Source organism: Onychostoma macrolepis, chromosome 05, assembly GCF_012432095.1.
Source record: "Onychostoma macrolepis isolate SWU-2019 chromosome 05, ASM1243209v1, whole genome shotgun sequence".
In the NCBI taxonomy this organism is placed as follows: domain Eukaryota; kingdom Metazoa; phylum Chordata; class Actinopteri; order Cypriniformes; family Cyprinidae; genus Onychostoma; species Onychostoma macrolepis.
Genome location: NC_081159.1, coordinates 22,913,830 through 22,940,869, shown reverse-complemented (window position 1 = coordinate 22,940,869; position 27,040 = coordinate 22,913,830). Strand labels below are relative to the sequence as shown.

At 36.3% G+C, this 27,040-nt stretch overlaps 2 protein-coding genes across 5 annotated transcripts; one reads left to right on the top strand and one right to left on the bottom strand.

The window, feature by feature from the left end:
* Positions 1-372: 372 nt before the first annotated feature.
* c05h9orf85 (chromosome 05 C9orf85 homolog) lies at positions 373-3,192 on the bottom strand. Its single transcript, XM_058775680.1, has 4 exons — positions 2,879-3,192; positions 2,623-2,729; positions 2,408-2,521; positions 373-968 (listed from the first exon to the last, which is right to left on the bottom strand). Exons 1-4 carry the CDS (start codon positions 2,978-2,980, stop codon positions 809-811), a joined length of 483 nt encoding a protein of 160 aa, XP_058631663.1. The 5' UTR covers positions 2,981-3,192; the 3' UTR covers positions 373-808.
* Positions 2,742-25,459, top strand: abhd17b (abhydrolase domain containing 17B, depalmitoylase). Of its 4 annotated transcripts, none has more exons than XM_058775679.1 (4): positions 2,742-2,837; positions 5,783-6,255; positions 22,846-23,025; positions 23,876-25,459. In XM_058775679.1, the coding sequence occupies exons 2-4, from the start codon at positions 5,789-5,791 to the stop codon at positions 24,093-24,095; spliced, it is 867 nt and encodes a 288-aa protein (XP_058631662.1). In that variant the 5' UTR covers positions 2,742-2,837; positions 5,783-5,788; the 3' UTR covers positions 24,096-25,459. The 4 variants fall into 4 exon arrangements, with proteins under 4 accessions (XP_058631662.1, XP_058631660.1, XP_058631659.1 ...); XM_058775677.1 differs by lacking the exon at positions 2,742-2,837 and adding an exon at positions 3,391-3,716 and having other exon boundaries at positions 5,788-6,255; XM_058775676.1 differs by lacking the exon at positions 2,742-2,837 and adding an exon at positions 3,394-3,716.
* The last annotated feature ends 1,581 nt before the right edge of the window (positions 25,460-27,040 follow it).

Here is a 27,040-nt window from a genome sequence, read left to right as displayed (position 1 = left end):
GTTATGGTTCTACTTTATATTAATTATCTTTAAATGTTATCTGATTGTTTTAATGTTGTATTGCAAAATGCTTTTGCTGCTATTGATGTGGGATACTGTTAGGAATACATTTGACTTAGTGGTATGGGTAGATTCATAATTAAGCTGTATTTACTGAAATTAAATACAGCCACAATTATATGCATGTATTTTTTAAACATAAACGCATATCTACACAATAAGTGCATCGATCAAATTATTAATTTAAACATTACTACATAGTAGTTAATAATGCTTAATATAAAGTGGGTCCCCTGTGTTTTTTACAGCTACTTATTATATGCAAGAGGATGTTTCTAACAAAATCTATATGTTAAAAAAGATCAAAATCACAGTCAACAGGACAGTGAGGGTGTAGATTTAACATTCAGTGTAATTCAGTATTTTCTAAACAGACAGCACAACATTTGCTTGTAGGTCCTTTATTAATTAGACATGTTTCATAAGTACTTTCCATTTCTGTTTTTCTATTTCCAAAAAGACATATGAAACAGCTTCTCAATATGAATCAGCCATTCATAAATAACATGAATGCCATCAAAATGTTTGTGATTTTAAAAAACAAGACTGGGTTTCGGCATATGACTGTGTCAGTTCCTACAAGATCACTGTGATGGAAACAAACAATCCCCACAGGCAACAGGAAAACACTTCCTGGGAGTCTTTCCCAATTAACAGTGGGTGAACAGGCGAGTACATTTCCAGTATCCAGCCCCACTGTTCTTAGGTTTAGCTGTTTGCTGGTAAAGCATACAGAAGACTGCAAGTGTTAATTTCCTTCGGCCTCTGAATCACTATCACAGTCATCATTGCTAAAGCCCAGGTCATCAAAATCTTCGTCATCATTCTCCTCGTCTCTTTTTTTCTGTCTCTTTCCTTTATTTGGCTGGCTGGTGTCCTCTACCTCTTCTTCTTCCTTCTTGTCAAGTCTAAAAAACAAAAAGCAGACAGACACATAAAAACTCTCTAAAACAACTGTGAATTATCAGAACTTAATTTTGTGGTCACAGTTAATAGTAATACACCTTAACATACAGTATATATGACAGTGATAAGTTTAATTAATCTTATTAAAGAAGTGTCCCTAATAATGCACAGCTTATAGAATAACAGAGCAGTGAAAGCGGCCTAAAAAAAAAAAAAAATACATAATAGAATATCTTGAGGCCACAATTAAATTTACCAGTACTGTGTATGTCCACAAGATGGCACATGTGCTGCACTGATATATTATCACTACTACTATGAAACACTGTTCCAATGTTTTAAAAGATGTATTTTTTAACTTTACTTAACTTTCTATGTCAAAGAATCCTGAAAAAGTCTCATGGCATTCACTAAAATATTAAGCATCATAAATTGTTTTTTTTGATAATAAAAAGAACTATTATAATAATAATAATAATAATAATAATACTACATTTATTTTTATATAGCGCCTTTAAAAGTTAATTCTCATGGCACTTTACACTTAAGAGGGTACAAAATATATAGAACTATTATTAATAATTGAGCATCTATAATAGCTGAGCACCAAATTGGCATATTAGAATGATTTCTAATATGGATGAGATTTCTAATTAGAATGATTTCTGAAGGATCATGTAACACTGAATACTGAAGTAATGGCTGCTGACAATTCAGCTTTGTCATTACAGGAAAAAAATACAATATTTTAAAATAGAAAACCGATTAAATCGATGCTGTACAGAATTTAAATACAGTCAAACCAAAAATGATTCAGACACCAGATATAATTTTTGATATTTTTTTTACTAGTGGGTGCAGGACACTATTGTTCCTTTGTGTAAGTGAGGATAGCAAAATAAAGTAAACTGTGACATATTATACCCAAAAATTCTTCATACAGTGAACTACCAGTAAAACTGATACAAATTTGGGACCAAAAATTATTCAGACACTTTGACCTGACCATGTTTTGCTTAAGTGATTTTTCCTTAATTGCTAATGCAAACTTTTTACACCACAGACTGAACAAAATTAAGCATTGCTTGGTAACTGGTTGATCTAAATTGGTATTATCTAATTATGTACTTAAATTTAACAGCTGACAGCTAGTCAACCTAATTCATTACATACCTTTCTATCAAAGTTATCTGACATTATCAAAATGAATTTGTTCTGAGACCGTTTAACTCTGAGTTCTTGTCATATTTTATTACCATTTTCTAAACTATAGCGAATAAACTGTGAGAAATGTTGAAGTTGTCTGAATAAAATTTGGTTTGACTGTATTTCAGGGCATGTTTTCATCATTCTCTCATTATGTAAACATATATTTATATTAAAGTAGCACATTATTTCTAATTTGCACATGTTCAGTCAGAAGAGGCCTGAATCTACTTACGGAACGACAATCTCTTCCTTCTTCCCACATTTTGCACAAAGCTCCAGCTTTAGTGCACATGGCTTGCATATGATATGATAGGCATCCTTCACTGTTTTCTGAAGACACTTTACACTAGAAAAGGCACAGAAACATCATTTCAGAGATGGGTTCATTGTGGAGGAGTTTATTTGCCTTTCATCTGTTGCTATGCAGCAAATCTTCCCTCATCTCACCATTTTCGTGGCTGTGTAAGGGGCTTGTATTTGTTGTACTTGACTTTCCACTCCAGCACATCTTTGCAGTGCTGGCACAAACCATCATGAACCTTTGATTTGGCTTTCTGGTAGCATCATAAGGGAAGAATACATACAAATTCACATTAAAAACACAAATAACAATATCATAAACAGCGCAAAGGCTATATAAACTCCTAGACAACGAAACTGATGTAAGTCTGATTCTACACTGTTTATTTTAGCAGGCGCTTACCTTAACTTGTGCGCTTGCACCGTACTTGTCATTTTTGAAGGCAGTTACATTCTGGTGTTTTTGGCCTCGCAATCTGGAAACATTTCCTTTTTGAGAACTCATTTTAACGCTAAAATATACGTAATATTTAAACAACGACAGTTTAAAACACCTGAATAAGAAACCGCGTGCCTTCACAAGTTAAAGTGGCTATTGACGCAATGCGAAAGTAGCGGAAGTAAATAGCAATTGGCTAATGCTTTACAACTTCAAACGAAAGATTTAAAACTTCAGAAAACACAGCTAACGTTAAAAATGTTGAGCTCTAATATTTAATTCTTGGCAGCTCAGCAAAAGTATCATTATCCTGATTTATACAACAACGACGGTAAAATCATTAATCAACATGTTATTGTGTTTTCGACACAGTCCGTGTGCAGCGGGGACGCGTGTGATTGGTCGAGCATATCTATCCTTTTAATCTGATTGGTCGTTAGAGCGTTCATCGTTGACGTTGATATCCGGCATTCCGCAAGAAAATCAGAAGAAAGCCAGCTTTGGGCACGCGTTGGTGTGAGATGAGATCACCCGTACCGGACGGATTAGATTAGAAAATCTGGTCCATTTAATAACGTCACGCTTATATTAACACCGCCAGTCTTTGATCTCGCTGGATCATGAAACACTGACCACATGTTGACAAGATCGGACGGACCAGAGGCAGCTTTTGAGGGACTCTTGATCTGGCTAAGTGGACTGAGTGATCGTTTAAAGGGAATCTCATATTTGACTTATTTAATACAGTGACTTCACCAGGTCAAAGCGTTTCTGCCTTCACCAACGTCTCCAGCATCTACAGGTAGAGTAAGGTTTTTAATTAGCTAATTAGCTGACCATGCTAATCAAATAGCTGGCTTCAGCTGTTTCAATTAAGCCGTAACATTCTTTAGATAATAGAGTTAAAATGTTAACTAAGCTTATTTCACTTAGCAAACAGTTTTGATTCAATTGAGGTGAGTGTCCTTCTCTGATACCTTTATAACTATGTAGTTCATGCTGTCAAATACTTAAATGTTTTATAGATACATTTATTATAATAACTAAGTCTCTAGTATTTATTTGAATATTTATGTGGACCATGTGTTTGTGTAAAACTTGAGGTAGAAAAAAACCTAGTGAGTGAAATAACCAGTTCTTTTTTTTTTAACCCCCACCCCCCCATTTCTGACCTTTTAATAGAAAAAAATATTAACCTCAGCCAATCATTTTGGATGTCGGGTGTGATGTGTAATATTTTGAGGATGCTTTTTAGCTTTAGCTTTCCCTTCAGTGTGATGAAGTCCAAAACACCCAAACAACAAGATGGTTTCCTGCTTATTAAACTAAGGGTGGGGATTTGATTATCATGGGTCAGATCTGGGTCATATTCACATTTTCTCACTCTGCTAGTTGAAAAAAATTGTTAAATGGTTCTTTTGGTACAACACTAATGTGATGTCACCTACTTGGAGTTCATATTAAGGTGAAGTGTTTTCCAGACATTTTTGGGGGGGATATTTGGAAGCATTGATGTGGATTACTTGTATGTTTTCCAGATTTATAAAACACTGGATATTTTTAAATCTAGCCAAATTGGTAACACTTTATTTCGATAGTCCACTTTAGACATTCTACTAACAGTAAATAACTTTGCAACTACATGTCAGCAGTCATTAGAGTATTAGTAGACTGTCTGCTTAATAGCTGCTAACACTTTATTTTGATGTGCTCACAACATACAATATACTGACTATGAGAAACTTTGCAAGTATATGTCAACTTATTCTACTAACCCTAAACCTACCCTACTGAGAGTTTGTAGACATGTAGCTGCTAATTAATGAGAATTAGTTGACATGTAATCAAGTGTCAACTACAAAGTTACTTATGGTTAGTAGAATGTCTAAACTGGACTATCGAAATAAAGTGTAACCACCAAATTTTCTTCTCGGAAACCAAGAAAATGAGGGTGATTTCAGCTGCCATGACTCAGAGATAAAGTGATCTGATCAATGATAGCACATACGTCAAAGCTATCCTAAGGGTGAAGTCTGAGAGTCATTATTAATGACATCAAATTAGCATTAAGATAGAAACTATTGCTTGCACTGCAGTGAATATTGAACTTTTTTTGTTTCACCCCAGATGCTGTTTCGATTGTATTTTGTATCTTAACAAAGTGCACATTTAACTGAGTTATTTGAAAATAAAGGGCATAAACAATTCAAGGACATGCTTAACCATTGTATTGGAACACTAGATGCTACTGTCTAGTTCAGTGGAGAATAACTAATAGGTCTGCGTGTTTACCCATCTTTAAGTAAACTATTATATTCTTCTTTGGGTAAATGTAGTTTGCATATATGGTGCATGTGCTTAAGATGATAAGGGTGATATGTGTATTGTAGTTTAGTTAAGTTTTGTTTCTTTCTCCTATCTCCTCTGACTATGCAGATTACGCTCTTGATGCTTCACCTTTAAAAATGTAGTTTGCCCAAAAATGAAAATGAATTTTCATGTATATGATGGTGAAAATGAAAATGAATTTTCATTTACTCCTTTGTCATCAAGCTGTATGATATTAAAAATTCTGTGGAACACATTTTATGCTTTAGTTGTCAGTCCAAGCAGTGAAAATCAACGAGGTTCAAAACAACATAGGACCCCACTGACTTGAATTGTATGAAGTGAACAAAAAACATTGATATTTTTCAAAATATCGTCTTTTGTGTTCCTTAGAACAAAGTCATACAGGTTTGAAATGACATAAGGGTGAGTAATTGGCAGAATTTACATTTTTGAACTGTCCCTTAAAGATGCGTCTGTTTGTATTGTACTTTGTGTTTCCACCCCACTAATTTTCCAATCTGTTGTGTTCTTCTCAAGTGAAGGATGAATCACCTGTCTTTGAGTGAGCTATGTTGCCTTTTCTGCTGTCCGCCATGTCCGAGCAGAATAGCTTCCAAGCTGGCCTTCCTTCCACCGGAGCCCACTTACACCCTGATGTGCGACGAGAGCGGCAGCCACTGGACCCTCCACCTTTCCGAGCGTGCGGATTGGCAGTACTCTACCCGGGAGAAGGACGCCATTGAGTGCTTCATGACCCGGACATCTAGAGGGAACCGAATCGCTTGCATGTTTGTGCGATGTTCTCCAAACGCCCGCTACACCTTGTTGTTTTCCCACGGTAACGCTGTAGACTTGGGTCAGATGAGTAGCTTCTACATCGGCCTAGGCTCCCGCATCAACTGTAACGTGTTCTCCTATGACTACTCGGGCTACGGGGCAAGCTCAGGGAAGCCTTCGGAGAAGAATTTGTATGCTGATGTGGATGCTGCATGGCACGCACTACGAACAAGGTGAGTACTTTCTAAAAGCAATTGGTTTGCGTTTTGTATTTTATCTCTTACATTACATTTTCCCCGTCTAAAGTAACATTGACCTCTGTCCACACTTCCTAAGAATGACTCTGGTATTTCGATTTTTATTTTTATTTTTTATATTTCTAAGTATTTTTAGAATTCAAAATAAATGCGTTCTAATTTTATATATTTCAGCAGCCATTACTCCAGTTTTCAGTATCATATAATCCTTCAGAAATTCTAATATGCTTAGTTAGTGCTCAAGAAACTTTTCTTATTATCAACGTTAAAAACACTTTTGCTGGTTTTTATGGAAACATGATACTTCTTTCAGGATTTTTCAGGATGCATATAAAGTTAAAAAGAACACCAATTATTTGAAGTTGAATTTTTTATTTTTGTTACCGTCACTCATGATCAGTTTAATGCATCCTTGCTGAATAACTCAGTACTGTATATATGTTTAGTTCTTATAGTTTTTATATTTTTAACTCTGTGCTTCTTTTGCTGCTAGACAGCTGTGCGGTAAAGAGAACCATTTCTTCTCATTTAAAGCACTTGTGCCATGTTTCACTTTTTTTCAAAAAAATTTTTTTTTTTTTTTAAGCATATTGTTTTTAAGACGCTGTGTTAAGATAAATATAGTTCAGCTCTTAAAAACTTACGTCGACACTGTGCGTTCTGTTCCGTTGCATACCGTCTAGCTGTGTTTGAACTCAAGAACATGCTCCTTAGGGGTTGGTTCTCACAGAACATATTTTATATTCCACTGTTTTTAAAAAAAATTTTTTTTTTAGTTGTTTGTCTATGTAAAGATGCACTTCATAGACATCTTTGAGAATTGCGCCACATCTCGCTGTTTTTTTACGACTTTTCAATGAATGTTGACTTGACTTTTAAAAACGCTTCTCGAGATCCTGTGTTCTTTTCCTTACTCGGGTCTGCATCTTTTTAAGCGCAAGAAAATATTTTGGGTAAATAACACTTTGAAGCGTGTCAAGTGAACCTAAAACTATATGAAATATACGGCAAACCACCAACTAGTCGGTTTTGAAAATGTATAGTTTTCCACATCCCATATACTACCAATCCATTTGAAATAGATTAGTCTGCTTCTGACCTAGTCAGTGTTTCGGTTTGGTTTTTGGGCCAGACCTCAAATGTTTTCAGTGGTACGTTTTGTATGGTCTCTGGTATCTGTTGCGTCTTTGTCCTTGTGAATCCCAAGGTTCTTGGGGGATATATTTAATATTGCCTCTACCTCTTAGACCCTATCCCCCATCCAAATGTCCTGTGCAACTTTTAAATGATTACGATGAAAATTGTGCCTTTCAGAAAGTCAAGAGTCATGTTTTGATTCAGACTGCGGTTGTGTTTAGATTTTTGAAGTATGCAGCAAAGGAAATTTCCTCATGGTTAACAGAAGCACACTTGCTCAGACTGAAATGTTTTTTTTCCCAGTGGCAGCTGGGTTTTTGACACTGTGGATATGGAGAGCCTATCTCAAGGTCATTCACTTTATCATGTGCCCCAAATGCTTATCTGTCTTTCTATGCATGCGCGTTTATTGTGGTTGCTGGTCATGGGAACTTGGTTAATTGCATTTACTTCAATGTAGCAAGATGTTGCAGCATCCTTGTTCATGCAAGAGAGAGGAAAACCTTCAAAGAAGCTTTGTGCTTGTAACTACATTAATGTTTTGGGTACGTTTGTGAATCACCACGTGCCTGTGCTGCTGCTGCACCCGTATATGTGTGCATGCATGCATGTGGTGTCAGAAAGCACAGCCGATGCTCTGGAACACAGTCCACACTGTTTGACAAGTCATATCCCAGAGGGTTGGGTTGTACCTCATGAAGCAGTCCCACGCTGTTCTTCTGGTCACTTTTAATGTTCCCACGCATTGCCATATCAAGCTGCATCATCCCACTCAAGCACATGATTCAGATTATCATGTAGATAAATCAGTCTGACTGCCACTCTGAAGAATTTAACTTTTACTGTTTTCACTTCTAATCCTTTGTATGCTTCTGTATATGTTTGTGTAAGGTGTTCAGCTTGTTTTGAGAGAGGAGTAGGAGTAGTAGTAAGTAGGCCGGTCCGTCCAAATCTTTTGCGTCTCCTGCTGGGATTTTTTTCTTTATTCATAGAAACACATTTTTTGTCCTTTTCAAGAAAAAGCTTGTTAGTCCGCGATTGTATGCAGTGCTTTCCCTACCATTTCTGGAGGATAATTGGCATTTTAATCTCATTCTGTCAGAGATGGCCAGCATTGCCTGCTTTTTTCATTAAATTATGCTCAAATAGAAGATTGCAGGATCTTGAGAATCCAAAAATAAAAAAATGTGCTTTTATAGCTAACCTGTGAAATATCTTCACAGTCAAATATGAGACCAAATATGAGTCTCCAAACCTCTTGATTGATACTTGGCAGTGGTGTGAGAGGATTTATTTAAAAACAAAAAAGAAAAAATTAAATGAATGCTGTGAACTTGAAAGGTTTTGCTGCAGAATAGCATTTTTACAGGCGCACACTTCTGTTTGATTTGTGTGAGGGCTTTGGGTTTTCATCTGCTCTTCAGGTTTTGGTGGATTAAACATAAAGGGCACCTGCCTTTAGATGTCTGTTGAATACATTTGCCTTGGAAATTATCCATCCATAGACGAGAGTGCTTATCAGACCATGCTGAGTGACAAAATCAGCTTTTTTTTTTGCTCTTCCCTTTGTTTTGTGGCCAGTGATGTATGATTTGCTATCACAAAAAGCAGCTCTTACGGTGACCAGAACGATCACAGTTTTGATTGTCCCAAGTCTGTTTACTTCCAGTGCTGATCACTCTGTCTGGGTCTATTTTATGATGTACGTCTAACTGTATGTTTATTCTGCTTATTACACGGCTCATTTATAAATAAATTAACATTAAATATTAATTTGACTTATGTGAGAAGAAACTCGTAGATTGTACAGCAGATCTACCTTACTGCAAAGTTTAGCTCTAACCCTGATCAAACACACCTCAGCCAGCTAATAAGATCTTCAGGAGGACTTGATAATTATACACAGGTGTGTTGGAGCAGGGCTGGAACTGAACTTATCCGGTAGGTCAATCTTGGGACCGGACTGAGGATCCATCCCTACTATACAGTATAGAAAATGAGTTGTTACAATTTGGAGGACATTATTAAAAAAATTTGACTGAGACTTCGTGAATATTGTTCTTATTAGTATTTAAATCTCATCTATCATTTTTGCCCCCTTGACCTGGTTAGTAATTTTTAGTGTTGCGTCTGTGTGGGAATTCTGGCTGATGAAGATAAACCAACAAGTATAAGTATTCAATTAGCATAGTAGCTCATTCCAACAGGTGTTTTAAAGGTCGAAACACAAGAAGCGACAGATTTTCTTTCATGTTGCGATGTACATTTACATGTATCTGATTATTGAAAAAGGAAAAAATATCAGAGGGGACGTTACAGTGGCCCAGTAGTGCACAACACATCAAAATCTCCACAACACAAAGGAAACAAGCCTCAACACAAAGAAATTAGTCCTATGCTTTGCGACGTGGCGATTTTGTTGTGTTGTGCACTACTGGGCCATCATAGGATATGGTTCTATCCATTGGTTGTTGAATGGGTTTTGAGATGTGGGCATTACACGCAAGCTCGATGTCAATTAAGGAGCAGCTAAATGGTTGGAGAAGACCGGCATACGTCTAAAAAAAATGTAACTCATGTGTGAATCATAGTAAGATCTTAAACATGCATTTACAAAATTGACAGGATCTATGTTTATTTTATTTAACTTCACTGAGGAACCTATAATCTATTGCCATTTATTTTGATATGGTACTTGAAGATGATCAGACTCTATTGGCTGATGACCAATATGGTACCAATACATCGTAAACCCATGGTGATTTCCCAGTCAAGCTTCATGTTTTTGTTGGCCCACAGTCAGTGCAGTCCCTGCTACAGGGAAAATGTTTTGCCAAACCACACTTATCAAGATCAGGATGGTTTGTACTGTGTTATGTTAGTGTAGCACAACCACACCTTTCTGTCTGCTCAGCCAGGTGAGTCAGTGTTGAAACATCAGGTGGGGCTGACGTGCACACACACACATACGCACAGATCTGTTAAGCATTTACAAGAAAAGCGGATGGCACTGGGAACTCCAGTGCAATGATTTGGTGCCGCCTGAATGACTTGGGCCAGGTTCATATCCAAGGAGTTGGTCCGGATGCGACCATCTGTTATCACTGCTAGCCATTGCAGTAAGCTAGTTTGTGTGCATTTCCATATAGGTATTTGCAACCAGACTTGGTAGTGTATGTAAACTTCTACCAAACAGAACCATCTGGTTTTGTCTTCAAAACAGCAAAACGGTGGTGACGTGTAGTATTATCTTTCACATCCAAAAGTCTGAGACCATTCCGGTTGAAGGAAGAAGCAAAGGAAATGGCTTTTGTCTTCCTCCTCCAAAAACGATGACTTTGATGTCATAAAGGAAAGGCCACGGAAGCCAGCAGTAGCAGCTGTACTGAATAAGACCCCCGTGCCCCCCTTCCTCCTGAAGTGACATAATGACCATTGTGCTTGTGAGTATTTTTGGGCTGAGAGCTGAGAGCAGCTCATTCAAGAAGCCTGCGAGAATTCGCTGTCAGTCTTTCACAGAGCGCAGCTCCCTCTGAGAGGTGAGGGGGGAGGTGCCAGCAGCCAGTTCTCCAAGTCAAATATTGATTGGTTGCCTAGCAACTGATTCCCATGGAGCCCTGGAAGGACAGGCCCGATTGCAGTCATTGCAACATTGTGTACCCAGGAAGTGAAAAATAACTTCCTGATGGTGTCACGCCACAGGTTTTGTATCACTTTAGACTTTCTGTCAGCCAGCTGCTTTATCAGTGTGTTAAAGGTGATCTGGTACATGCTGCTATTTTTTTTTTTTTTTTTTTAATCAGCGCAATAGTCATTTTATGATTTGTTGCCATGGGGGATAACTAGTGTTGATTTTGATTTTTCTTATCTTTATAGCCTGCATAGTGAAGTGGCAGCTATATAAGAAAATAAGTTGTGATGGGAGAAACTATTCATTAGGTCTTTGAGGCCCTACCAACCCTTTCTAACGCTGACTGAATGAAAAGTCATTCCACAGACCATCAGAGTTCTTCTGAATCTGAAAGCACGTGACCTTTTTTGAACCCTGAAGATTACTTTAAAGGAAAAGTTAGGTCTTTTAAAATTCGGTCATCACTGACTCAAAGGTTTGTAATTACCATGCCTGACAAGTCCTGCAAAGAAAGAGGAAAAAACAATACTATTATAAAAGTATCTTCTGAAGTCATAGGTTTGTTTGAGGAACAGTCCAAATGAAAAGGTGTGTGTACACTTGTAGTAATTGTACCAAATATACAGAACTAAAAAGGTAAATCAAATCTAAAGATGCAAAACAAAAGGCGTAAGGAAAAGTTAGTGCTGGGCAATATACTGGTTCAGACGGTGAACTGGTTTTATTTACGCAAACGGTATGAATTTAAAAATAAATAAATAAAAAAGGCACAAGGTACAAGTGCCTAAGCAAGGTACATAATGTCGTTAATTGAGAGGAGATCCCTGTTCTCTGTATACACTTCTGACTAGTGCTGTCAAACGATTAATCGCATCCAAAATAAGTTTTTGTTTACATATACACAGTACACACATTATGTCTGTGAGCAATTCCACCGTTACGGACGTGACATTTGCAGTCAAAATCTGAAATATAAATTCTCATAAATTATATTTATTACCAATATATTAAACCATATATTTATATTTTTCTAAACCCCCTAAAATAGAGTCCAGACATGAGAAAAGTATCAGTCTATAACCCTGTTTTATATGTTAAATGGGGGGAAAACACATGCGTTACGGACGTGACAAAAAATAACACGAGTTTCTGGGAGACAACATATTTTGTAAACTTTCTGCGAATTACAATGCACAGCCCAGAAGCGACAACGTCTGCCGAATGGAGAAGGGTTGGCTATTTACAAAGCATTAAATATAAATTTTGTTAAAATTTTTGTTGTTGTGTTTCAGAGGAAAAAATCAATGTTACGGACGTGACATCTCTCCGTTACGGACGTGACATCTCTCCGCTACGGACGTGACTGAAAGCGGAATTCATCCGACTATGAAAAAAACCTATAAAAATGCTTTAAAACTTTAACAGAGACGTCTAGTGAGTATTTAATAGGGCTGCCCCCCACTAAAGATTTTTCTAGTTAACTAGTTGTTCGTTTAAGCCATTATATTCAACTAATTGCGCATTTTATATTAAATTAATAGACCTACTAATCCATATGAGCTTCAATATATTCAAGCACACGTATAAAATTTGCCACAAGGCACAGGCAAAAGTAGCCTAAGGATTATTAATGTATAGAAAAAGGAGACATTTTAATTATTTACTAATAAACTAAAGTTTATTACGGCTGCAAGAAGAAATTCATAGTGCCGACTCTCACCTCCACAGTATGGACCATTGGACGCCTTTAGGGAGAAATGCAACCTTCATACATTTAATATTTGTTTTAAATTGGTTCGTTTAAAAGTAGGCATTTCAGCCTTTCTATAGATATATTTCTCTATGTGAGACACACGCTGAGTTGTGGTTCTTTTGGAGACGCTCCAGTTCACAGAGACGCATCCTGTATGTTTTGGTTATTTTGCAAAAGCACAACATTTTATTGTTATTATGAATTTACATAAATAAAATTAGTTTCGAATTGATTTTAAGTTGTTTCATTATCAGGAAAAAAATGCAAATGATCGCGCAGGCGGCGCATGCGCATCAATTGATATTCCGCACAAACACTTGAACACGGGCCAAAAATATAGCACATTGATAGCCTATAGGTTAACGCTAGAGGTTGGAATCCACATTAAAATAAATCCTCACCAGTCTACATCCGAGTCAGGTGCAGTTATAATCTATAAATTGAAGGCTATTTGACGTTTTAAAATGATCTAACCGACCAACGCCGCTTCAATTCGTTGATCATAGTTGTTGATCACGATTAACGGATGCCACTGAAAAAAAAAGTTTTAATGACTTGCTTATGCGTTAAATAACTAAGATAAAAACAGGTTAAGTAAAATATTCTAAATATAATAGGCCTATTGTTCAAGTATATAGACTGCGAAGACCTTTTGCATCTGCATAAAAAGTGAATTATTTATTATTTTACTATGCAATGATACAAAATTAAACCAAACAAAAAATATTTAGACAAAATAAAAATATAAAAATTATAATCCCACAGTATGCGGCATGACGCGCAATATCTTGCACTCCCAGGTGAAAAACAAGTACACTTCCATAATGTACTTAAAGTGCTCTGTTATCGCGCACTAATTTTGTACTTAATATACTAAAACTGATCCTTTAGTACTTCTTAGGGTCAACTTAAGATCATCTAAGTGTACTCAACTGTGCTATTTTGAGACACCATGAATGAACTAAAATGCGCTTTTAACATACTATCTTTGTATTTAAAAATGTATTTCGTTACCACATGTACTTGAACCCTTCTTTCATTCACCAGAACAGCGACAAGAGTTATTTGAAACACATAAAACGTTTAAACAAGATAATATTGACAATGACATTTAAAATAGTTTTGGCGGGCTGAGAATGCGATTTCTAAAATGTTATGATAAGGTAAGCCTGACACAGCAGTAGACCTTTATCAGTCAGCAACGAGGTTCTGACGATTTGTGCTACCCGCTCAGATTGTGCTACCTCCCATTAAAAAGATAGGCAGCACAAATCGATAGCGAAAAATGCTACCTATCAGATTGTGCTACCAGCATCTTATTCATGTGCTTTTAGGCTTTTTTTTTAATGTCCATACCTACCCCTACCCTAAACCTACCCGTTCACACCTACCCCTACCCTAAACCTACCCTTAAAACAATGCACAAGCAAAAGTTGCCTAATGATTATGAAAAAAGGACACATTTTATTTTTTATTAATAAACTAATGTTTTCATGAGTCCTTGTCAGCTGCAAAAATGAAATTCACGAAATTTCCACTGGACGCGCCTTTAGGGAATGCATTCAGATTACGTAATCAGGGAGTATTTGATTTCGTTTTGAATTGGTTCGTTCAAAAGTAGACACGCTTTCTGTAGATATATTTCTCGGGTAAGGCTATGTAAAAATGCAAGTGGTCACGCAGGCGCCTCCCTATCATTCTTGAGCATTAATTATTTACCACACAAACACTTGAATATGAATAATAGCCTATATAGCACATTTATATTAGGTTAACGCTAGAGTGTGGGATCCTCACCAGTCTACATCCTAGACAGATGCAGTTTAACCTGCAAATTGAAGGCTATTTGACGTTTTAAAATGATCTAACGGGCCATGCTGCTCCAATTCCTTGATCATTGTTGTTGATCAAGATTAAACGGATGTCGCAGTCATAAACTTGTTTTAATGAGTCTCGTAAACTTATTTTAATAAATCGCTTATGCATTAAATAACACAGATACAGAACAGGTTAAGTTAAATATGCTGAATATATAGGCAATTGTACAAATAATAAAATGCTATAGACTGCGAATAAGATTGCAGTTTCACATTTCGCATATGCATAGTGAATTATTTTTAACATGCAATGATACAAAATAAAACCAAACAATATTTGTAATGAAGAAAAATATTTAGACAAAATGAGAGAATGATGTAAACCCACAGCACATCTCTTGCGTCACACATAGCAACATGCGCCGAACACGCAAAATCTTGCTCTCTGAATGAATGCAGCGCAGATAGATTCGAGACACAAGTTATTTGAAACACATTGAATGTTTAAATAAGATAATATTGACTATGAACATTATATGACATTTGAAAAAGTTTTGACGATTTGTACTTCAGTCCGCCTGTGCATTTCTGGCCCGCACAGTTTTAGGCTCAATCTCGCGATGTTCTCGTTGAAAATGCAATTTCTTACATGTTAGAATTAATTCATTTCTAAAATTTCATGATATGGAAAGCATGAAACAGATCCCAGCAGTATAAACATACACAGGCTATCAATCATCAGCAACGAGGTATGCATGCCAGTATGCATAACGTCCGTCACGGTCACGTCCGTAACGCATTTTTATGGTGGATAAGTGCAGAGAATGGAGATGAACTGTTGATCATAATTAGCATGGCCATAAGTTAGCTTTGTACAGAAAGTTTCAAGTTAATTGCATTAATAATTACTATAAGATATAAACTTAATCTTTAAAATGTTATGGACGTGACACAGCGCTGAAGCGTCCAGACCTCATAAATCTAGCCCTTATAAATCCAAAAATCATCGCTATTAAGACAAAGTGAGTTTATTTACTTTTCAGACAGGCCTCCACCTTTCTACAAAATACTTACTTGTTGACATAAATAAAAAAATGATCAGTCTTTGATCTCTTATTTGAAAACATGAAATACAGTCGAATGAAAATGTAATTTTACTTTAGGTCCACCCCTCATATGTGATGGATAAACATTGCGATTTCCTTCAAATTTCTATTAAAGCACGTTAATGCAGTAAAATACAGACCTAAATGTACAAATTAAACAGGGTTTTATTCTTTAGGTAAAAACTTTATTTTTTCATGGTAAGGATGACATTTGCATGGAATTGCTGCTATATAAATACACACACATACATGTATATATTTAAGATTTTTTTGTTTTGTTTATATCAAATATATTTATCTATAATATAAATATATACATGTAATATTTGAAAAATACATACTGTACGTCTGTATTAATATATATGCGTGTACTGTGTATATTTATGTATATATAATGTAAACAATAACTTTTATTTTGGATGCGATTAATCGTTTGACAGCACTACTTCTGACTAATGGTTGGAAAACGTTTAGAACTATTAACGCACAACTAATTCTTTAACTGGGCAAATAAACCAACTGTAGTGACCATTAACAGAAGCCAGAGACGCTGACGATGAACGCAAAGAAGAAAAATTACTGTAGCAGGCAGATCAAGCTCACTGTTCACCATGTGCAAAATATAGGAAGAAAATTCTAAATACTGAATTGGGGGTTTATATGAATGTAACTCTAAAGGGGAACTGACAGTCTTCTGAAAAGTTTTCAGCCCATCTGCTGTTTTTTTTGTTTTTTTCTTTTCGTTCAGATATATTTTATGTAGGAAAATATCACAAAGCTAAGGTCAGACCAACCTGTTTTAGGTATAAATTTTGAAATTATACAATCTAATTTGCATCAAAAACAGCTCATGCTATATGTAGCATGTTTGTTTAGATCATGATTAAAATGCAGTGGTTCTGCCATTGTTTCATGCATTATGATTAATATAAAGGCACAGTCAGGGAAAAACCATTAAACTACTAGAATCTTCAAAAAAAAAAAAAAAAAAAATTGGGTCAAACCACCCAGCAGTAGGATAAGGCTTGCCAACTTACCTAAACAGGCATTTTATGATTTGTTGCCATGGGGATAACTAGTGTTGATTTAGATTTTTCTTATCTTTATAGCCTACATAGTGAAGTGGCAGCTTGAAATGAAAATAAGTTGTGATGGGAGAAACTATTCATTAGGTCTTTGAGGCCCTACCAACCCTTTCTAACGCTGACTGAATGAAAAGTCATTCCACAGACCATCATGTTTGTTTAGATCATGATTAAAATGCAGTGGTTCTGCCATTGTTTCATGCATTATGATTAATATAAAGGCACAGTCAGGGAAAAACCATTAAACTACTAGAATCTTCAAAAAAAAAAAAAAAAAAATTGGGTCAAACCACCCAGCAGTAGGATAAGGCTTGCCAACTTACCTAAACAGGCTAAATTCACCTGAACTGAATTTAGCTCCTGTGATGGGAAGAACCAGGTATGCTTGAACATTGTCCAACCAAGGTTCGGATGGCAGTGTTAACATTTATTCAGATGAACAGCACTAACAGAGCAATCGCACCAGAGTTAATTTTAATCAAACCAAACCTGCCAGCTGTAAATGCATCCTAAGGCATTGTTCACTGATGGTCTAACGCTTTCCCAAAGCTCATGTCTAACCCGTGTGCAGAATTCCAGAGCAGGCTGAATTTTGGTCTTTTCCTCACACTTTTATTTATTTTTTATTTTTTTATTTTTTTTTATGGCTTCAGAAGGCTTAAAAATAGTGCTATAGATCTTAATTAGTTCATTTATTTTATTTAAACTTGACAGGCTGGATCACTATTAACTGCCAAGAGCTGTTTTTTTATTGGAAAATAACTTCTTTCTCCTATCCTTGAACATCCATTCTGCCGTTCTCCAGAACACATTCCTCCTCGTCTCACATGACCTCATGGAGTAATGTAGAATCATGTGATTTTTATTTTTTCCATCCCTGAGGACAAAATTGATGAGTGTATTGGTATCAATGGCCCACTGTATGTGGATGAACTGTAATTTATAATGTTACATGTGAGGTCCGCTTGTGCTCAGATGTAAATATTTTAGTGGCGTCAAAATTAGCGTGTTAACGCAGGCGATTAATTTTTTCAGTTTAGGCAAAGCAAGGATTCATACACAGTGGTAATTCAAAGTGCTTTACATAAAAAGGAAGTGAAATATTCATTAAAAAAAAATCACAATTAAAAACAAGGCGGGGAAAAAAATTGTAAAAATAGTTTAACGTCTTAAAAATATTTAACGCAGGGGCGGAGCTAGGGTTGGCCACCCCACTCACAACTGCTATTTCTGTCACTTTTTCTCTTGACAAGAAGTGCATTTATTCAGTCGCAGAACGTCTTTACGAGCACATCAAACCGGAGACGTTTCAGACGCGCTCTCCAGCTTCACTTCAGCGGCAGGCGCGATTCAAACGAGCGCGAGATCTTCAATTGCACGCACAAAGGCACCGGCGAGCACTGTAGCCTGTATCCTTTCATATCAAAGCGCGAAATAAACTACGTGCATGCAATGCCGTGGTCAGTTAAGTCATGATGTTACCAAAAAGGCGATTAAAGCTGCCTTAAAACTGTGCGTGCTTGTAATATATTTTATATGGGTCACATTTAAGAACATGTCTCTGAAATGGTTTTCAAAACTGTCCTGGAGCAGCCCAGCACTGTCTCACTCATCTAACACACCCGATTCAACTCGTCAGCTCATTAATGGAGACTTATTGACCTGAAGTGTGTCAGAAATGATAAAAAGAGTTGAGAGAGAACATGATGCGTGTCAGGTTCGAGTCACGTTCAGCAGCGTCAGCTCTTAAAGAAATAACAGCCAAAATAACCTAATAACCTAATTTTTATAGAGAAATCAGTATTCTGCCCTACTACTCGCTAGTAGGAATTGAAACTGAGAAAAATGACACTAAAGTTTTTTTACTTGTCCAGCCAAATTAATTATAGGTAGGACACTGTAAATTTGGCAATTAGATGTTTTAGTAATGAAAATGATATACATTAAAAAATTGTAAGCTCAAACTTTATTTTTACCCCTATTTTGAAGTTAATGTACTCTGCCTTTGCATTGTCTGCAAAAAGTGAGAAGTCACACCAAGGCAAAAGGCAGTAACTTCCACATGATCAATATTTGGTTGCTGATCACCATTTACAAAATCATTATAGTAACACTTGTATAAAATCCAGTGATCATGGGCTATCTCATATAGGCTATTGCATATAGTAATGTGACTGTGTTAATTTATTTTTTTAATTATTATTATGTTTTGACCGTAACAAGCAGACTAAAAGTTGAACGTGATTGTGATTGGATACCGTTTTGCAACCTATTTATTTGCTATGCTCAGTAACAGATAAAAAGAATGCTAGACATAGCATAATTGCTTTGATGTGAACTAAATAGCCTAACCTAAAAGAACGACTTGTGGATTTATGTGAACGCCAGCAAGCAGGCATGCTCAGAAATGCTTGTGGATTAAAACATTTCCGACGATGTTCAGCGCCATGGATTGATTTTATCGGGTTACAAGAAAAGGTAGGATATGGATTTAATTGCGAACTGTTAGGCTACTAATTTTATGATTGATCGTGCTACATGCTACGGCATTCAAGTACACACGCATCCAACTAGAAGTGACAGCCTGGTGAATAAAATATTCTTTATTCACGATTATGTATTGCTGCCAAGGTGTCTAGTCTTTACAGTGCTTTGTTATACGGAGTATGCTTTGTTTAGTAGATCGTGATCTAATTCGTTTGTCTACACCGTAATTTAAATGCGTCAGACTTTAATGGACAGTAAAAAAAAAGGCAGAACACTGTATAACTCCAAGCCGGCACGTAACTTCATTTTGACGTGCAGTTAAACAAAGGCAGAACGCCGGAACTCATTTTGAGCGTTCCAAACAAAGCGAAAGAGCCGTTACTGGTGTTCTGCCTTGGTTTCTCCGGGGCTTTTTGAAGTTACGACCCATTTATTTTCTCGGAAAAACAACGAAATTGCCTCAAGATACTTATGTACATGATAAAGGATGTCTTCAATGTCCCAAAAATATCAATAACTCATTTGAAAAAAATCGCAGTTAGTCTTTTCCCTTTGCACTGCAGTATTGGTATCAGTGATGCTGTCCTTCAGTCATAAAAAAAAAAAATGATGCTATTAAAAAAAAATACTGCCTTTTTATATTTGTACATTTAATTTGAAGAATTAATGTGAAATTATTGCAATATAAAAGTATATTTAAAAACTTTAATGTTAGGTGGGATTAATCGCGATTCATTTAAAAAAAACATTTTATCGATTGACAGCACTAAAATATTTATATTGGTTTTGGTCACACAGTTCCAATTTTCAGTTTCAACTTCAACTTCAAGTCTGTTCTGTGACCTTCTGTTTGCCACCAAGACAACAGTCAAGTGTGTGTTCGCTAGAGAACTGAAAGCAACATTCTTAACGCATTACTGTGCAATTACACAGCACTATGTGCAGTATAAGTCACTTCATGTTTGTATAATGTGTTGCTATAGGATTATCAGTATACAGGTACATCTCAACAAATTAGAATGTCGTGAAAAAGTTCATTTTTTTCTTGTAACTTATTTCAAAAAGTGAAACTTTGATATATTTTAGATTCATTACATGTAAAGTAAAACATTCCAAAAGTTTTTTTTTTGTTTTAATTTTGATGATTAGAGCTTGCAGCTCAAAGTCAAAAATCAGTATCTCAAAATATTAGAATATTTACATTTGAGTTTCAATAAATGACCATCCATACAGTATAAATTCTGGGTATCTCTTGTTCTTTGAAACCACAATAATGGGGAAGACTGCTGACTTGGCAATGATCCAGAAGACGAACATTGACACTCTCCACAAAGAGGGTAAGTCACAGAAGGTCATTACTGAAAGATGTGGCTGTTTACAGAGTGCTGTATCAAAGCATATTAAATGCAAAGTTGACTGGAAGGAAGAATTTGGATAAGAAAAGGTGCACAAGCAACAGGGATGACCGCAAGCTTGAGAATACAGTCAAGCAAAGCCGATTCAAACACTTGGGAGAGCTTCACAAGGAGTGGACTGAAGCTGGAGTCAGTGCATCAAGAGTCACCACGCTCAGACGTCTTCAGGAAAAGGGCTACCAAGCCACTTCTGAACCAGAAACATCGTCAGAAGCGTCTTACCTGGGCTGTGGAGAAAAAGAACTGGACTGTTGCTCAGAGGTCCAAAGTCCTCTCTTCAGATGAAAGTAAATTTTGCATTTCATTTGGAAATCAAGGTCCCAGAGTCTGGAGGAAGAGTGGAGAAGCACATAATCCATGTTGCTTGAAGTCCAGTGTGAAGTTTCCACAGTCAGTGATGATTTGGGCTGCCATGTCATCTGCTGGTGTTGGTCCACTGTGTTTTCTGATGTCCAGAGTCAACGCAGCCATCTACCAGGAAATTTTAGAGCACTTCATGCTTCCTTCTGTTGACAAGCTTTATGAAGATGCTGATTTCATTTTCCAGCAGGACTTGGCACCTGCCCACACTGCCAAAGGTACCAAAAGCTGGTTCAATGACCATAGTGTTACTGTGCTTGATTGGCCAGCAAACTCACCAGACCTGAACCCCATAGAGAATCTGTGGGGTATTGTCAAGAGGAAGATGAGAGACACCAGACCCAACAATGCAGATGAGCTGAAGGCCACTGTCAAAGAAACCTGGGCTTCCATACCACCTCAGCAGTGCCACAAACTGATCACCTCCATGCCACGCCGAATTGAGGCAGTAATTAAAGCAAAAGGAGCCCCTACCAAGTATTGAGTACATATACAGTAAATGAACATACTATCCAGAAGGCCAAAAATTCACTGAAAATGTTTTTTTTATTGGTCTTATGAAGTATTCTAATTTGTTGAGATGTGAATTGGTGGGTTTTTGTTAAATGTGAGCCTAAATCATCACAATTAAAAGAACCAAAGACTTAAACTACTTCAGTCTGTGTGCATTGAATTTATTTAATACACAAGTTTCACATTTTGAGTTGAATTACTGAAATAAATGAACTTTTCCACGACATTCTAATTTACTGAGATGCACCTGTATGTCCTACTTTTAAAGTAATTTCTGTTTACATCCCTGTTTGTGGCAGTGCAGTCAGCTGAATAAGTGATCATGCGCTTTTAAATTAGGCATAGAATGCGTACACAGCGCCCCCTAGGATAACCAGCGTTCTGTTAGATAGTCACGTTGTCATTTGCTGATTTAAGTACAAATGTTCCTGCTAGCATCACTGTACAAGAGAAATAAAACTGAGAAACTTGGTTTCTTGCATCTTACTGGATTCCTTGAAAGCAACTGCGCTTATTGCTTTCACACTGTTATGCGGTGAATTAAAATGCTTCTGAGATGTCATTAAGTTCACTATTCTTGAGTTACTGCTCACCATACTCTAAATGCATATTGTATTAAAAATTGCATTCATTTGTTTTTAAAACTTTATTTACATTTTCTTTATGTACAAATTTATATATACTCTCTTCAGAATTATTATATTTTTATATTATTTATAAAATAATTCACTTGCAGCATAATTGATTTTAATCTTTTATTTTATTAGACACCAAGTGAAAATAATTTTCTACAGAAAATCATCTAGAATTTTTCTCTCTATTTTATTTTTCTGTCTAAAAATACATAAGAATTTTTTTCTTTTTATTTAAAGTGAACTTCCCCTTTAAGCAATCACTTGATGAAATGTAATGAAATGGAGACTGTTGACTGCGAGCAGCTCGACTCGCAGGAAAAGTTTGATTTAATGAGTCTGTTTTAGTATCCGCTCTTAAATTTTGGCTCACGCCTATGCCTTTTTGTAAAAGCAATAACACTTAAGTTGGGCATGTCAATTAAGGTTACGTAATGTATATGACCAGCATTTCAAAAGATTCAGTCATTCGTGTTAACCACCAAAAACCAAGGCCACATCCCAGTTTGTCTGGTTCTGAAAGTAGGTTAAACCACCTGTACCTTTGATTCATGATAATTGTGTTCTGATCGCAGCATCATCAGAGAGTGTAGGTGTGTATGAACTCATCATTTGAATGTGGTGTTCTAGGTACGGAATCAGGCCAGAGAACGTGATCGTTTATGGCCAGAGCATCGGTACAGTCCCTTCGGTGGATCTGGCCTCTCGATACGAGAGCGCTGCAGTCATCCTGCACTCCCCTCTGACCTCAGGTATGCGGGTGGCTTTTCCTGACACCAAGAAGACGTACTGCTTCGACGCATTCCCCAAGTGAGTCTCTTTCTTTTCTTTTTTTTTCCACTTTAGACTTGCCTGTTTTTCCCTGATTTGTGTAGTACCTCCATACCAATTAGACACATACTGTTTGTTGCTTTGAGCAGCCATGTTGTGGAGAAGGCGCCTGGTTGGTTGGTTCATTTGTTTTCTGCCCCATAGCTATTGTTGTTATTGTGTGCCCTCTAGTGACAAATATTTTCCAACAAGTAGTTCCGTGTTTGTTTATTTTATACATGCACTACCAATGTGCATTAAATTGATAAAATCAAATGCAACAAAGGCTTTTATATTGTAATAAGAAATTGAAAATTCTATTGTGCCATTATTACATTTTAGAATTTATTATAATAGAAAAAAATAATTTTAATTTTTTTTTTTTTTACAGTAAAATAAGCCTTGGTAAGCATAATCTTAACCTCAAACTTTTGATGGTAGTGTATGTTTTATTTTTATTTTTGCAGACTTTAAAAAGCAGATATGTGCAATTAGTATTGTAAAATAATTGAAATGCGCTAAAACTTTACTAATGCATATTATTGACCAGCCGGTAAGTCCGGAATAAATTTCAGATAGATACTTAAGAAGGTAAAAGTCTTATGAAATGTTTTTATAAAGACAAAGAATGTGCATTCAATTTTATTTTTAATTTTGTCATCAACGAAGAAAAGTGATACAGCCAAAGAAAAATACTTGACATCCAAAAAAAGCACTTTCATACCTCAGAATAAATTTTTGTATTTTTGTCTCGTGTAGAAATTACTTTACAAATCACATAATGTTTTAAATAACATTGTACAATAGAACACTCTATTCATGTGTTTTTGTATCTTTTTTTCCCCCTCAGCATTGATAAAATCTCTAAAGTCACTTCTCCGGTGCTGGTGATCCATGGTACGGAGGATGAGGTTATTGATTTTTCCCATGGACTGGCCCTGTACGAGCGCTGCCAGCGCCCCGTGGAGCCGCTGTGGGTGGAGGGTGCAGGACACAATGATGTAGAGCTGTATGGACAGTACCTGGAGCGCTTGAAACAGTTTGTGGCTCACGAACTTGTAAACTTATAGATGGACCTCAAGATCAGGACTCGCATTACTTGATGAACATGCCCCTGGTGCCCAGCAGGCGACTGTGAACTTGACAACGGTTTTCTCACCTGTGTTTTTTGGTTATTTTTCTAATTAAGTTGCACTTCTCCACAGATAATAGGGGATGTGCCTTTACTGCCTTTCTTAGGGGTGCGTTTGTGTAACTGTACTTCTACCGGTGCGAGCGGAGTCGTCGGATGTTTCGGTGATCCGGCTCTGTGTCTTGATACTATGTACTAAAGAATCAAGCCCATTCCATAAATCCAGTTTTTGTTTTGCTGTATGCATGTAATCATGTACACAATGGAGTACTGTACAAATGCAACATTCTGACACAAATAATTAATTGCCATAGAGGTGATGCCAAATAATATATTAAACTGATACATTACTTTGTATGTACTTGTTTATAAAACATACCTGCAATGTGTATAATCTATATGAAATTTCAATGTTTTTATTTTTTCTCCTCCATGTACACACACTTGTCTGTGTTTTGCTCTTAAGTGTATTCTCTGTCCTAGATCTGTAAACCAATGCTGGATAATATGACAGCTTACAATAGCCCATAGCAAACACACACCTGCTCAAACAGCATTAGTGATATTAGTAACAATCCAATTGTTATCTACTTTTGCACTTTTTTTAAAAAATGGAAATAATCCATCAGACCTCTTGGTTACACACACACTGAACTTAACTCTTGATTCTGTTTGCAGTCATTGCTTTGACTTGTATTCAAATGTAATTTATACCATCTTGTGTCTCAGATGAAGTGCACACAACTTTTGTTGTGGAAGTTTTGCGCCATGACACGGCTGTTACTTTGGACACTGCTGCTGAATTTAGGCAGTGACATTTAGTTTCTCTTTAGAGAAGCACTGGACACGGTGATAAGAGTTTGGAAGGATGTGATGTAATGTCTGTACATGGAAACTGAACAATGCTCTAAAGTAGATCTTAGTACTTCTCAAATGTAAAAGAGAACGGTCACCCTGTTCCACTTTGTAAATAACCTTCGTTTGGATGGTGTTTTTTTTTTTTTTTAATTTCCTGAATGACTGTACTATGAAACTGATGATAATGTTATTACCAATGTACATTGATTTATTATAATATTATGTACGGCACAGAATAGATTTTAACTGGTCAGACTGAAGCACAAACTGACGTGCTTCAATTTTTCCAGACGTGGTGTTTTTCTGTTTTTTTTAAACACCCATTGTAAAAGAAAATTGATATACTGTATGTAATTATGATCTTGAATAGTTATAATACAAAATTGGAAGTAAACATGTATTTCAAAGACTAAGATCTAAAAGAAATAAAATCCAGTTGTGGTAGTATTGACTCAAGTTTTTTGATGTGTGCTGATCTGCATCATGTTGCTGATAGCTGTAATATTTTAAAGCGACCTCTTGTGGTTATAAATCTGCAACATTTTCTTTTAGAAAGAAGACATCCTAAGTTTACAGTCTTGTTTGGTAACCATCGTGGTTTCCATTAGGATTATCAGGGCATAGTCAGATCTTAACGTGAAGATGGAATGTCTTTATAAAGCTTTTTATCTTACTAAATCTCAAACAGAACTAGAGCTATATTTTGTCTCATCTTTCTGAGAGGCATGCATTTCATTAACTTAACAGCTAAAGTAAATTGCTTTTAACAATGATCCTAACCTCTCATATTTATTCACTTTTCAAGACCATTTTAACAGCCCAGAGGTCATCCGCACCTCCTGGGTTCAGTGACCTTTGAAGCCTGGGGCCTTGAACATGGATGTTACAAACACATGTGACCCATTCTTTTTAGGGTGGGGCAACAAGGCACTTAACTGGGTTCAAAGGATGAGAACAGAAAACAGGACAAGACAATAAAGATGTTTCTGTATAATATAGATACTTATAAAATACTATTGATCTAACATTACATAATGTAATGTTTTAATTATTAAACATTGATATTTCTTATACAGTAATATGTCACCAAATAATTTAAGGTTAAATGTTATTTAATGGTTGCTATGGTGAGAATTACTTCATATTGTCATCATGTAGTTAAAACCCTTTCCTTCTCCCTATAAATGTTAATTCATGGACCAGTACAGAACCTAACGATGTTAGATGGTTTTTGTATTCCCTTCCCAGCCTGCGTGTCATGTGCACACCAGAGGATCCCTATTGGGCTGCAGCGGTGCTCCCTCATAAGGTTTCTATAAGACAAGCATTTCAAATCTCAGGACGAGTTAAATCGTATCGGAGACATTTGTTCAATAAAAAGTGAAATATTTCAATGTTTTAAATTCAAAGACTTGAAAGTCTGCCGCATCAAGCTGTACTGATAAAAAATGGTTGAGTTAATCAGTAATCTCAAACGACTGTGATTGGTCAATTCTTGCCAGCGTTGAGAAAAGAAGCAAGGGAATACTGATTCATTTTCTCGAATCGATTCTTTTGAACACTTATTTTTTAAACAACTGAATGATTCCGTGATTCCTTACGTCAGAACGTGATTACGTGGTCTCTAAATGCTTAGTATGGCATAGTACTTGCTCTAAAGCAGTCAAAAAATATAGACAGGCATATATTGCTATTTATTATGGGTTTTTCGATTTCAAGCCAGATTCAAATTATAATGCGTATTTACATTAACAATATTAAACTTCTTTTACATTTCTCAGCATGCTGTTTTTATCATAATTTAATAAAAATGTTATTTATTAATACCATCTGTTCTAATAAATATTACTACTAGCTACATACTACATCACCTCCATCAATCTTCCGTTCTCTGCTCGCTTCTCGGTTTGATTGTGCATCCAAACCGAGTCAGTTCCCGTCCAGTTTGTCACTCGGTTCATTTAAAAGATCCGACTCACAAGAACGATTCGTTCACCAATTGGACATCAATTGGACACTTTTCGC